Source organism: Elephas maximus, chromosome 4, assembly GCF_024166365.1.
Source record: "Elephas maximus indicus isolate mEleMax1 chromosome 4, mEleMax1 primary haplotype, whole genome shotgun sequence".
NCBI classification, from domain to species: domain Eukaryota; kingdom Metazoa; phylum Chordata; class Mammalia; order Proboscidea; family Elephantidae; genus Elephas; species Elephas maximus.
Window position 1 is genome coordinate 196,387,924 of NC_064822.1, and position 13,859 is coordinate 196,401,782.

A 13,859-nucleotide genomic window follows, 5' to 3' on the forward strand; every position below is an offset into this window, starting at 1 on the left:
GATTTTTGGTCTTGTTTAAGAAAGACATGAAGATAATCTTTTCTTTCATAGTTAAGTCTTTAACCCACATGGAATTCAGTTTTGTGTATGGTGTGAGATAGGGATCAAGGCTTATTTTATGCCACAGGGAGAACTTTTGTGGCTCACAATTCCTTCCCTAGCCCTTGTCACGGCTGTACTCGATTGGGCCGTGAGCTCCTGGGGAACCAGGCATTTTCCACCCTGATCACCTGTGTCCTCAGTCCTGGGTGCCTCGTGAAGATGCATGAACTCGTGCTCCTCTGGGCAACTGCAGGGAAACAGTGAAGATTTGAGAAAGTCGGAGGATGCACGCTGTGTCGGGTCACCACCCTGAGCGTTCACTGTGAGCTTGGCGGTCTGGAGAGCTGCTGCTTGCCGACTTGTGCCGGACTTACCACCACTTGAAGTGCGTGGGACCACCTCCTCTACAGGTTCAGGACCAAGGGTGGGTCCTCACAGAGATACTTCAGTGGAAAGAAAGCCACACAGGGGCCACTGTACCCATGGATTTCCCCTCTTAAGTTCTTTCTTCAGTCAGTCAAGGACACTGGATTATAAGTGCAAAGAACAGTCTAACATATACGTAGCAGTACGATATATACAGTGTATATGTAACTGGATAATATAGATTTTATTTATATATATATATGTGCAAAAAAATTTTTTTTTTAAGTGCAAAGAACAGTATAAACCTAAAATCAGCAGTTGTTAACATTTCGCCACAGCCGCACACTCCCCTTCCACCCTCAATCTCTCTTAGTATCATGGATTGAATTAAACCCAGTGCTGTCGAGTCGATTCTGACTCAAAGCGACCCTGTAGGGCAGAGTAGAACTGCCCCACAGAGTTTCTGAGGAGCGCCTGGCGGATTCTAACTGAATTATGTCCCCCAAAAATGTGTGTATCAAGTGGGCTGGGCCAGGATTCCCGGTATTGTGTGATTTTCCTATATGTTGCAAATCCTGCCCCTATGATGTTAATGAGAGAGGATGGGTGGCAGTTGTGTTAGTGAGGCAGGACTCAATCTATGAGATTGGACTGCATCTTAAGGCAATCTCTTGAGATATAACAGAGAGAAGCGAGCAGAGAGACAGGTGGACTTCATACCACCAAGACAGCAGTGGCAGGAGCAGAGCACATCCTTTGGACCCAGGGTCCCTGCGCGGAGAAGCTTCTAGTCCTGGGGAAGACTGACGAGAAGGCTGACAGAGAGATAAAGCATTCCCCTGGAGCTGACACCTTGAATTTGGACTTGTAGCGTGCTAGGCTGAGAAAATAAATTCTCTTTGTTAAAGCCATGCACTTGTGGTATTTCTGTCATAGCAGCACCAGATGACTAAGACACTTGGGTATCATGATACCTTCCCCTAAACACTTCAGCACATGTCTCTTACAAATAAGACATTCCCCTACACAGCCACAATCCAGAATATCTCACTTGAGAAATTTGACACTGAGTCCACAGTATTGTCTAATATAAAGTCCACATTTAAATCCTCCCTGTGTCTCAATCACATTCTTTTTATAGCTGCCACATCAGCAAGCTCAAGCCAAGTTCCCTCGCCACGCGTGCCAGTCTCTACTCAGAGCAGCTCCTCCACCTTCTGCTGCCTCCATGACATGGCCTTGTTTGAAGAGCACGGGCCAAAACTGTCGCAGACCAGACCGCCTCTCCATGTGGGTCAGTCTGCTGCCTCTTCGGGGTCAGAGGGAGGAAAACGACAGATGGGAGGCTGTGTTCTCCCAGCATGGGGCCGATGTGCTAACCTGGACTCCTGGATTCAAGTGGTGTCTGCCGAGTCCTCCACCGTTTGGGTCCCTCTCCCTTTGGTAATCAAGAAGTGATGGGGGGGTCACTCTGAGACCCTGTGTATGTTGTGTCCCCAGCGCTCACCCTTGCCTTGTACATTCCCAACAGGAAGACTCAGGCCGACAGCCCTGGGGGAGACTCTTGGGTAAGCTAGACAATGTTACATTATTTAAGTAATTTTAGGATGAAACTTACACAGTGATGAAAGCTACCCACATCCCAGGACCATGTTCAAAATTATGACCGTTCATTCAGCACTGACGCACGGCAGGTGTGGTGCTAAGCATTTAGCCTGAGTGTTTAGCGCTGTCTTAGTCACCTGGTGGCACTGAAACAAAAAGCGCCACAGGCAGGTGGCTTTAAAGAGCAGGGTTCACTGTCTCACGGTTCTGGAGGTCAGGATTCCGAGGCAGGTGGCTTTAAAGAGCAGGGGTTCACTGTCTCACGGTTCTGGAGGTCAGGATTCCGAGGCAGGTGGCTTTAAAGAGCAGGGGTTCACTGTCTCACGGTTCTGGAGGTCAGGATTCCGAGGCAGGTGGCTTTAAAGAGCAGGGGTTCACTGTCTCACGGTTCTGGAGGTCAGGATTCCGAGGCAGGTGGCTTTAAAGAGCAGGGGTTCACTGTCTCATGGTTTTGGAGGTCAGGATTCCGAGGCAGGTGGCTTTAAAGAGCAGGGGTTCACTGTCTCACGGTTTTGGAGGTCAGGATTCCGGGGCAGGTGGCGTTAAAGAGCAGGGGTTCACTGTCTCACGGTTTTGGAGGTCAGGATTCCGAGGCAGGTGGCTTTAAAGAGCAGGGGTTCACTGTCTCACGGTTTTGGAGGTCAGGATTCCGAGGCAGGTGGCTTTAAAGAGCAGGGGTTCACTGTCTCACGGTTTTGGAGGTCAGGATTCCGAGGCAGGTGGCTTTAAAGAGCAGGGGTTCACTGTCTCACGGTTTTGGAGGTCAGGATTCCGAGGCAGGTGGCTTTAAAGAGCAGGGGTTCACTGTCTCACGGTTTTGGAGGTCAGGATTCCGGGGCAGGTGGCGTTAAAGAGCAGGGGTTCACTGTCTCACGGTTTTGGAGGTCAGGATTCCGAGGCAGGTGGCTTTAAAGAGCAGGGGTTCACTGTCTCACGGTTTTGGAGGTCAGGATTCCGAGGCAGGTGGCTTTAAAGAGCAGGGGTTCACTGTCTCACGGTTTTGGAGGTCAGGATTCCGAGGCAGGTGGCTTTAAAGAGCAGGGGTTCACTGTCTCACGGTTTTGGAGGTCAGGATTCCGAGGCAGGTGGCTTTAAAGAGCAGGGGTTCACTGTCTCACGGTTTTGGAGGTCAGGATTCCGAGGCAGGTGGCTTTAAAGAGCAGGGGTTCACTGTCTCACGGTTTTGGAGGTCAGGATTCCGAGGCAGGTGGCTTTAAAGAGCAGGGGTTCACTGTCTCACGGTTTTGGAGGTCAGGATTCCGAGGCAGGTGGCTTTAAAGAGCAGGGGTTCACTGTCTCACGGTTTTGGAGGTCAGGATTCCGGGGCAGGTGGCGTTAAAGAGCAGGGGTTCACTGTCTCACGGTTTTGGAGGTCAGGATTCCGGGGCAGGTGGCGTTAAAGAGCAGGGGTTCACTGTCTCACGGTTCTGGAGGTCAGGATTCCGAGGCAGGTGGCTTTAAAGAGCAGGGGTTCACTGTCTCACGGTTCTGGAGGTCAGGATTCCGGGGCAGGTGGCATTAAAGAGCAGGGGTTCACACTCTCACAGTTTTGGAGGTCAGGATGGGGTTCACTGTCTCACGGTTTTGGAGGTCAGGATTCCGAGGCAGGTGGCTTTAAAGAGCAGGGGTTCACTGTCTCACGGTTTTGGAGGTCAGGATTCCGGGGCAGGTGGCGTTAAAGAGCAGGGGTTCACTGTCTCACGGTTTTGGAGGTCAGGATTCCGGGGCAGGTGGCGTTAAAGAGCAGGGGTTCACTGTCTCACGGTTCTGGAGGTCAGGATTCCGAGGCAGGTGGCTTTAAAGAGCAGGGGTTCACTGTCTCACGGTTCTGGAGGTCAGGATTCCGGGGCAAGTGGCGTTAAAGAGCAGGGGTTCACACTCTCACGGTTTTGGAGGTCAGGATGGGGTTCACTGTCTCACGGTTTTGGAGGTCAGGATTCCGAGGCAGGTGGCTTTAAAGAGCAGGGGTTCACTGTCTCACGGTTTTGGAGGTCAGGATTCCGAGGCAAAGGCGTCGGCAGGCTAGGCTCTCCTTCTGTCGGCTCTGGGGGACGACCCTTTCTCTCCTCTCCTCACTGCTCCTGGGCTTGTGGAGTCCTCTGCCTTGTCTTCATGTGGCGTCCTCCCTCTTGTGTGTGTCTCTGTGTCTAGTCTGGTCTTTTTATAACTCAGAAGGGATTAGGTTTAGGACCCACCCTATTCTGGTGTGACCTCATTAACATGACAATAGAAAGCCCTATTTCCAAGTAGGGTCACGGTCACAGGTATAGGGGTTAGGATTTCCACATGACTTTTTGGGGGACACGACTCTATCCATAACAGGTACATTTGACTCATTTGCTCCTCAGTCCCCAAATCCTCCTGGACAGAGGTGCTGACAAGGACCCTCTCCCCCAGAGGCTGCTCCATTCTCCCAGTGCTGGCTTCCTGCCTAGGCCTCTGAAACTGAGCTCTAAACCCAACCTCAGTGGGTGTGATGAGCCCAGAGCCAGGCAGGTGTATGCAGTGGCGCCCAGGGCTGGCCAGCACTGTGTACTCACAGCCACTAAAATCCAGAAGAAGGTCACGGAGAGGTGGGGGCCCGAGACCGTGACATCCACATTCAGAGCAATTACTCCTCCCAGGACCGCAGAGATACCAGCGATGATCTCGATGACCTTGAGGGAGGGGCACACAAGGGGGTCACCATGCTGAGGTCAGCCACGCTGACGTCTGCACCCCCAGCCCCAGGACCTGCATGCTGCTGGGTGCCACCCATTCTCACGCTCCTCGAGGGACCCTGAGGAGCCTGCCTGGCCCCACCTTATGGAGTGGGGATGGGCCTCCTCCAGATTCACCCAGAATCTCTGTATGCAGACGCATCCTGGTCCCGTCACCCCAGCCGGCCACGTAGGGTGGGCAACTCTTTTTCTGGAGTTGTCCCCATACTTCCCAGACCCCCCAGGCCCCCAGGCCCCAAGCCCCCACTTTCCCAGTCTGTCAGCCCCCAGGCCTCAGGAGCTCAGGTCCCTAGGCCCTCAGGCCCCCTGGTTTCCAGGCCTCCAGTCTCCCCTGCTCCTTGGTTCCCCACTTCCCAAGCCTCCAGGCCCCCAGGTGAGGGTCTCTCTTGGGCCACCACCCCATGCTGGATGGACTGCATCTGGCCACACTGACTTCCGTGGCACCCACTTAGATGGGCTCTGGACTGAGCCCCCGGCAGGTGGTAGCCAGGAGGGACTCAGGTGGAGGTGTGAGCATCCCTTCACACCCACCCTAACCCCAAACACCCCCAGCTCTGTCTCATCACAGGGTCCTAAACCACTGCTTTCCTTACATCCTCTCTGTCTCTGTAGCACATACTCCCCGAGTGTCTCTTGTGTTCCAGGGGCTCACCAGGTGCTGGGGAAACAGGACCCTGGGCACCACCGCCCCATCCTCATGGTGCTCGCAGGGGACATAGCACACACACAGGACAGGGAGGATTTGAAAAGGACACAGGCACACGAGAAACCTCAACACGTGAGAAGCACAACCACCGAGGCTCAAGAGCCGCACAGCCCAGTGCAGGGAGAGCTGGGAACCAGACCTGAAGATGGAGCTGACTGAGCAGAGTCAGAGACAGTGCTCCGGCAGGAACAGGCATGGGGTGGGGGGAGGGTGGTTAGGATGGGGGAGGAGGAGTAGGAGGGGGAGGATAGGGAGGGTGGGGAGGGTGGGGGATGGGGAGTAGGAGCGGGAGGATCGGGAGGGTGGGGAGAGGAGGGGAAGGGGAGGGTGGTTAGGATGGGGAGGGGGATTAGGAGGGGAAGGATGGGGGAAGGTAGGGGGAGGCTGTGAGGGAGGGAGAAGGGTGGTTAGGATGGGGGTGGGGGAGGGCGAATACGATGGGAGAGGGAGGGTGGCGAGGGCTCTCCAGGACCCAGAGTGCATGCACCCTTGAACTCAGAAGACACAGCCCCCAAGATGGAGTAATAACACTGGATTCACACCTGAGGTCGGGACTGCAGAGCTGACAGCTCCAGAAACAGAAGACCTCAGATGAAGAAGCAGGCTATCTACCACGTGGCCAGCAGGCACACAGTGGGCAGTGGGATGGTGCTCAGAGAAAACACAGTCTATCTGGAGTTCTGACAAGTCAAAACTGTCACTTAGGAATGAAGGACAAAGGAGAAAAGCTGGGGGAAAAAGACTACCAAAAACAGATGCTCTTCAGAAGACTTGTCAAGAACGTACATTACGTAGAAGAAACTGGACCAGAAGCAAAGAGTGAAATGCAAGAAGAAAGAGGAAGCAAAGAACTGGGAAAGCTGGGTGTGTAAACGCTGACTGAAGCATACATCCTAGCTTGTAATTTGTGGAGTGAAGAAGCAAACAGTTACGAAATGTTACAAACTAGGCAACAAGCCCCTGGGTATTCCTAGAGCCTTATCCCAGCTCAGGGGAGCAGAAAAGCAAGCACCCTATGGCTTGTATATCAAAGGGCATGTTACAGTATCAAAGGTAACCTCTCAAAGAATACCTCAGTGTATCGTTTCCAGTCCAAAATAAGAGGGAAAAAGAAGGAAGAAGCTGCAGTCAATTCAGGGAAGGCAGGAAAGGAGGGGAAAAAAACAAATAAGGAAAATAGAAAACAAAACAAAAAAGTTGTAAAAATAAATATAATTGTATTAGTAATCACTTTAAAGTAAATAGATTAAATTCAGAAGTCTAAAGACAGAGATCAGCAAATTTGGTTTAAAAACAAAAACAAAACACAGCTCGAAGCTGTCTATAAAAAGGGTACTAAAATATAAAGACACAGAAAAGTTGAAAGAGCAAGAAAGATGTATCAGGCAAATATTAACGAGATCATTGCTGTGCCTTAATTAAGTCAGCCAGTATCGATTTCATGGCAAAAAGCATTGGTAAAGATAAAGAGGGTTTCTACAATTCAGAATCGACTGGACGGTAACGGGTTTGGTTTTTTTTTTTAAAGTCCTGGTAGCAAAGTGGTTAGAGCGCTCGGCTGCTAACCAAAAGGTCAGTGGTTTGAAGCCACCAGCTGATCCACAGGAGAAAGACGTGGCAGTCTGCTTCCACAAAGATTTACAGCCTTGGACGCCCCTACAGGACAGTTCTACTCTGTCCTACAGGGTTGCAATGAGTTGAAATCAACTCGATGAAAGTGGGTTTGGTTTTTTTGGTTTATGGTGGGAAAACATGAATTTGTGAGGAAGCCATTCTAAACGTGTATGTAACTAAAAATATGGACTCCACAAAGGAGTATGAAGAACACCAAAGACACAAGGTAACTATGAGCTGAAGAGACAGAAAGGGCCACATAAACCAGAGACTACAACAGCCTGAAACCAGAAGAACTAGATGGTGCCCGGCTACAACCGATAACTGCCCTGACAGGGAACACAACACGGAACCCCTGAGGGAGCAGGAGAGCAGTGGGATGTGGACCCCAAATTCTTGTAAAAAGACCAGACTTAATGGTCAGACTGAAACTAGAAGGACCCCAGAGGTCATGGTCCCCAGACCTTCTGTTAGCTCAAGACAGGAACCACTCCCAAAACCAACTCTTCGGACAGGGGTTGGACTGGACTATGGGATAGAAAATGATACTGGTGAGGAGCGAGCTTCTTGGATCAAGCAGACACATGAGACTATGTGGGCATCTCCTGTCTGGAGGGGAGATGAGAGGGTAAAGGGGATCAGAAGCTCGCTGAATGGACACGAAAATAGAGAGTGGAGAGAAGGAGTGTGCTGTCTCATTAGGGGCGGAGCAACTAAGAGTACATAGCAAAAAAAAAATATATATATATATATATATAGCAAGGTGTATATAAATTTTTCTATGAGAGAAAAAAAAATATGGACTCCAAAATCCACAGTGAAAAACTACAGAATTACAAACAGAAACCAATAACGTCACAATCAGATTGGGGGATTTTTAACCTTTTACTAGTTACAAGTAGACCAAAAAAAAGAATAAGAAAGGGAATAAAAGACTAAAAACACAATTAACGAGAAAGGGTGGGCATATAATTTATCCTTCAAACCAGGACACTGTTGAGAGTGAAAGGGGCTGCCTTAAGAATGACGCTGGGAAAAGTGTCAACCAGAACTGTGTCTGTCTGTCTGTCTCTCCCTCCCCCACATTCATGTCTGTATCTGTATCTACCCACCTATATAACTCCGCCCTAAGAATTAATGAATACTGGTGGCACCTCCTAAGGTAAGGTGTTTTGTTACCAATAGTGTGCCTGGAGATTTGCAGTCAATGAACTGATGTGGCTTTCACAGGCAGCCACAGTGCCTCACAATCATCGTTTACATAGCCCCATCTTAGTTATCTTGAAAAATAAATCTGATAATTTCATCCAGCCTAAACGCTCACTTAAAAGTAAACAAAATAATAAAAAAGAAAGAAAAATTTTCTCACCGAATAGGATTTCAGGACACGAGCAGGAAAGGTCGCCTCATCCAAAATGGTGGTTTTCTCAGCCTAGAAGGAAATTTTTTTTTTAGGAGGAGACAGACGTAAGGAAGTGTTTGATGCAGTGGGTTCACACCTGGCCAAGGAGGTGCACTTGTGCCCGCAGTCCACCCCAAGGTACGCAGGGGCTCCCAGTGCACAGGGTGGGCCGGGCCCCTTGCACAGGTGGTTCTGAAATCCGACCACCTCCCAGTCGCTGGTGAATCTCCAGACTTGAGAGCAGAAGTTCAGACATGGACTTAGGAAACTGTGTCCGAGACCCAGCAACCCGCTCACTCGTAATACTTCAGCAGACCCTCCGCGTGATACTGCCCAGAGGTGATGTTACTGGGGACGAGCGTGAGAGTTACACGCGTGGAGAAAGTGGCACCCCGCTGCCCAGGGAGCTGGCGGTGCGTGGGCCACTACAGCAGACAGCTCCACACAGAGCGGGTAGTAGGCTGTCAGAGGAAGCATCTCGTGGGGGCTGCCTGGTGGGGACCACGGTGGGGTGGGGCAGGGTGGGGCAGGTTGGGGCGGCCCACCTTTCTCTTTCTGCTGGCCTCCTCACTGGACCGCGCGGCAATGATCACGACAGCAGCCATGAGCACCTCCAGCAGGAGGAGCAGGATCAGGTTGAAATTGATCTGAAAAAGAAATAAGTATTTTTTTTAAAAGGTTTTATTCACATTTAGCCAATAAATGAGTTCGTTGGACAATCTTATGGACAGCCTTCAATGCCTACCCAAAGCTCTGGATCAGCGTGGGGAAATTTTCTTGTCAAAAGCCAGAAGCCTGGTGAGCTCTGTCTCACATTCTTGTTTGTTTGAAACCACTCTTAGCTCACAGCCATACAGAACCAAGCCGCAGGCTGGACGTGGCCCCCAGGCTCCCGGGTGCCAATCCTGCCCCACCCTTGATGGACAAATGCAGGCCCCACTTAGACAAGCTGACCTCAGCTCCCTCCTGAGACCATCCTCCATGCCACGCTGCCTGACAGGCCTGCCTTTCACTCCCTCCATACAAGCTGGCAAGTCTGAGGAGCAGAAAGAGGGTGGAGGAGTTGTGGAGCGAGCTGGGGAGCAAGCGATAGTGGCTGCAGCTGGAGAGAGAGCAGGGACGGGCCTCGGCTTTGCTAGCCATGACCCAGCCCACAGACTGTTAACGGCAGTGCTGTGTGCTCGCACTCATGAATAAACGTTGGTCAGGCACGTGGGCTAAGGCTCTTCTGGGGTGTGACCACGAAAACACCACCCTGGATTTGGAGATGGATGGGAGACCTGAAACTTTGAACTCCAGGCCTCCACGTGCCCCTCCCTCTCTAAGCTGAGTCTCCCTTGCATCCCCGCTTCTGAAACATGGCTCTTCCTCTTCCTTCAATTCTTTCTTTCTTTTCTTTTTTTTTGATTTGCCCTTGTAAATATTTTATCTTATTTATTTATTTTTTTTAATTAATTTTTACTGTGCTTTAAGTGAAAGTTTACAAATCAGGTCAGTCTCTCACACAAAAATTTACATACACCTTGCTATACACTCCTAATTGTCCTCCCTCTAATGAAACAGCACGGTTCTTCCCTTCACTCTCTTTCATGTCCATTCGGGCAGCTTCTGGCCCCCTCTGCCCTCTCATCTCCCCTCCAGACAGGAGATTGCCAACATAGTCTCATGTGTCTACTTGATCCAAGAAGCTCGTTCTTCACCAGTATCATTTCCTATCTTATAGTCCAGTCCAATCCCTGTCTGAAGAGATGGCTTTGGGAATGGTTCCTGTCTTGGGCTAACAGAAGGTCTGGGGACCGTGGCCTCTGGGGTCCTTCTAGTCCCAGTCTGACCATTAAGTCTGGTCTTTTTACGAGAATTTGGGGTCCGCATCCCACTGCTCTCCTGCGCCCTCAGGGGTTCTCTGTTGTGTTCCCTGTCAGGGCAGCCATCGGTTGTGGCCGGGCACCATCTAGTTCTTCTGGTCTCAGGGTGATGTGGTCTCTGGTTTATGCGGTCCTTTCTGTCTCTTAGGCTTGTAATTACCTTGTGTCTTTGGTGTTCTTCATTCTTCCTTGCTCCAGGTGGGTTGAGACCAATTGATGCATCTTAGACGGCCACTTGCAAGCGTTTAAGACTCCAGACTCCACTCTCCAAAGTGGGATGCAGAATGTTTTCTTAATAGATTTTATTATCCCAATTGACTTAGATGTCCCCTGAAACCATCTTCCTTCAATTCTTAATCCCACCACTGCTCAGCCCCTTCTTCCTCCTCAACTCAGAGTTTTTGGTTGGTTTGGTCCACCACAGTAATGCCAATGATAAAAGCAAAAGCAGGAAGGTATTTGGTAAACTCATTCCCAAAGCCTCATGCAGACATTTGGCTAAAATGCCCACTGATGCTCTTTGCTTTGAAAGCACGGCTGGGTAGCTTAACCACGGCACCACCAGAGCTTAAGGGATCTAAACACCCGCTTAAAGGGCAGAGATAGTCAGACTGAATAAAAACGCAAGACCCAATCGTACTGTGAGAACTGCACTTTAATTATGAAGACACAATAGGTTAAAAGTAAGAGAAACTCATTTGCTCTGTAAACTTTCACCTAAAGCACAATAAAAATAAATAGGCAAATATGCTGTTTACCATAAACAAAAAAAAAACCAAATAAGTTAAAAGTAAAGGATGGAAAAAGATGAACTATGCTAACACTAGTCAAAAGAAAGTTGGAATGGCTATATTAATATCAAAGCAGATTTCAGAAAAAAGAAAATCATCAGGAAAAAGAAAGTCATTTCATAATCATAAAGGGGTTGATTCATCAAGAGGATATAACGATCTCGAATGCTTGGGTTGATGATTTCTCAAAAGTTAAGTAAAGAATTACCATAAAGAAAAAAAAACATTGCAGCTGAGTCGATTATGACTCATAGTGACCCCATAGGGCAGAGCAGAACTGCCCCATAGGATTTCTAAGGCTGTAATCTTTACAGAAGCAGACTGCCACATTTTTCTCCCATGAAACAGCTGGCAGGTTTGAATTAACAACCTTTTGGTTAGCAGCCAAGTGCTTAACCCCTGCTCCTCAGAATTACCATATGACCCAGAAATTCCATTCTTAGACATATACCCCAAATAGCTGAAACCAGGGACTCAAACAGGTACTTGCACAACAGTGTTCAATGCATTATTCACCAGAGCCAAAAGGTGGAAACAACCCACGTATCCATCAACAGATGAAGGAATAAACAAAATGTGGTCTATCCATACAATGGAGTATTATTTAACCATAAAGAGAAATGAAGTTCTGATACATGCTACCACTTGGATGAAACTTGAAAACAGGCTGATTGAAGGAAGCCAGCCACAAAGGGCAAATAAGATATGATTCCATTTATATGAAGTATCTAGAACAGGCATAGAGAGAGAAAGTAGACTAGTATTTATTGGGGGCCGTGGGGAGGGAGAAGTGTGGTGCATTGCTTAAAAAGAGAGAGAAAGAAAAACCCAAAGACATTAAAGTGGAATTTAATAACACTAAAAGCAAGAATAAATCAACTGTTAACCGAAAGTCAGGCAGTTCAAAACTACCAGAGGCAGCTCAGGAGAAAGATGTGGCAGTCTGCTTTAGTAGAGATTTACAGCCTTGGAAACAGTATGGGGTTGGTGTGAGTGGGAATCACCTTGACGGCAGTGGGGAAGTGGGGAAAACAATAACGACAAAAACTAACCAGACTGACATCACAATTCTTAATTGCAACTCTCTATTTTTTATTATGCAAGCAGTCAAGCTATCAAACGATGTATTGCATTGGGCAAATCTGCTTCAAAAGACCTCTTTAAAGTGTTAAAAAGCAAAGATGTCACTTTGAGGACTAAGGTGCGCCTGACCCAAGCCATGGTATTTTCAATCGCCTCATATGCATTGGAAAGTTGGACAATAAATAAGGAAAACTGAAGAAGAATTGACGCCTTTGAATTATGGTGTTGACGATGAATATTGAATATACCATAGACTGCCAGAAGAACAAACAAATCTGTCTTGGAAGAAGTGCTGCCAGAATGTTTCTTAAAAGCAAGGATGGCAAGACTTTGTCTCACTTAAGTTGGACGTGTTATCAGGAGGAACCAGTCCCTGGAGGAGGACATCATGCTTGGTAAAGTAGATGGTCAGTGAAGAAGAGGAGGACCTTCAACAAGATGGATTGATACAGTGGCTGCAACAATGGGCTCAAGCATAATGATTGTGAGAACGGTACAAGACCAGGCAGTGTTTCCTTCTGTTGCATATAGGGTCGCTATAAGTGGGAGCCAACTCAACGGCACCTACCAACAGCATGCAACAAAATGACTCTCGTCCTAAATATTACTATATCTTACACACACACACACACAAAATCTTAGAATGGATCACAGATCTAAATGTAAGAGTTTTAGAAGAAAACATAGGAGATGAATCTTTGTGACCTTGGGTTAGGCAAAGAGTTCTTAGACAAAATACCAAAATCACAATTCATAAAAGAAAGACTTGCTAAGAGATAGAGTTCATCAAAATTTAAAACTTTTGCTCTGCAAAAGACACTGTTAAGAAAATGAGCAGGAAAGCTACAGACCGGGAGAAAATATTTACAAATCACATATATCTGACAAAAAAAAGCTCTCGTATCCAGTATATAAAGAACTCTCAAAACTTCACAGTTAGGAAACAAGCAATCCAGGAGGCAGAATAGTCAGACGCCTCCTGTGGCCCCCCTTACAACAAAGACCCCATAAAACAAGTGAATCAATTACATATGACGATCTAGGAGCCCTGAACATCAAAGACAAAGTTGAGGAGATCGAACTCAGTGGCAAGGGGAGGGAGGGACAGACGGTTCAGAAGCAGCGAGGATTTGCCAGACCTGGCCTGGCCAGCACCCTGCAGGCTGGGATTGGCTGGCGCAGGAGGGCTGAGGCAAGCAGCAGCACTCGGGACACGTTTTCCACTTCAGGAGACACCAAGCGGTGGAGGATCTGCACAAGCCTCTGGAGCCAGGGGAAGCAGTGCTGGATCTTCGAAAGGTAAGTGCAAGCGTCTAGCCTACCTCAAATAACCCTTCCCCCTCTGGGAAGTGCCTCTCTCCCCTCACCTGCCTCCTCCCTGCTCAGTCCCAGTCCAGTTCCAGTCCGGCTTCAGCTATTGCCACACCCCCTAGGACGGAAGTGGGACTCTTCATGCACATAGAACATTCTCCAGAACAGACCACAAAGCAAGCCTTAACAGTATCCAAAACATCAAAATATTACAAAGCATCTTTTCTGACCATAAAGCCATAAAAGTAGAAATCAATAACAGAAAAAGCAAGGGAAAAAAAATCAAATACATGGAAACTGAACAAAATCTTGCTCAAAAACTACTGGCTTATAGAAGAAATCAAGGACAGAATA

General features: G+C 48.5%; 1 protein-coding gene across 1 annotated transcript in view; it reads right to left on the minus strand.

The window, feature by feature from the left end:
• The window catches only part of MLC1 (modulator of VRAC current 1), a 40,695-nt gene that overhangs the window by 11,134 nt on the left and 15,702 nt on the right, over positions 1-13,859 (minus strand). Inside the window, exons 6-8 of the mRNA XM_049884721.1 lie at positions 9,001-9,102; positions 8,423-8,485; positions 4,554-4,670 (exon numbers count right to left, since the gene is read on the minus strand). Coding sequence (XP_049740678.1) covers positions 4,554-4,670; positions 8,423-8,485; positions 9,001-9,102 — 282 coding nt within the window. The remainder of the gene's footprint in view (positions 1-4,553; positions 4,671-8,422; positions 8,486-9,000; positions 9,103-13,859) is intronic.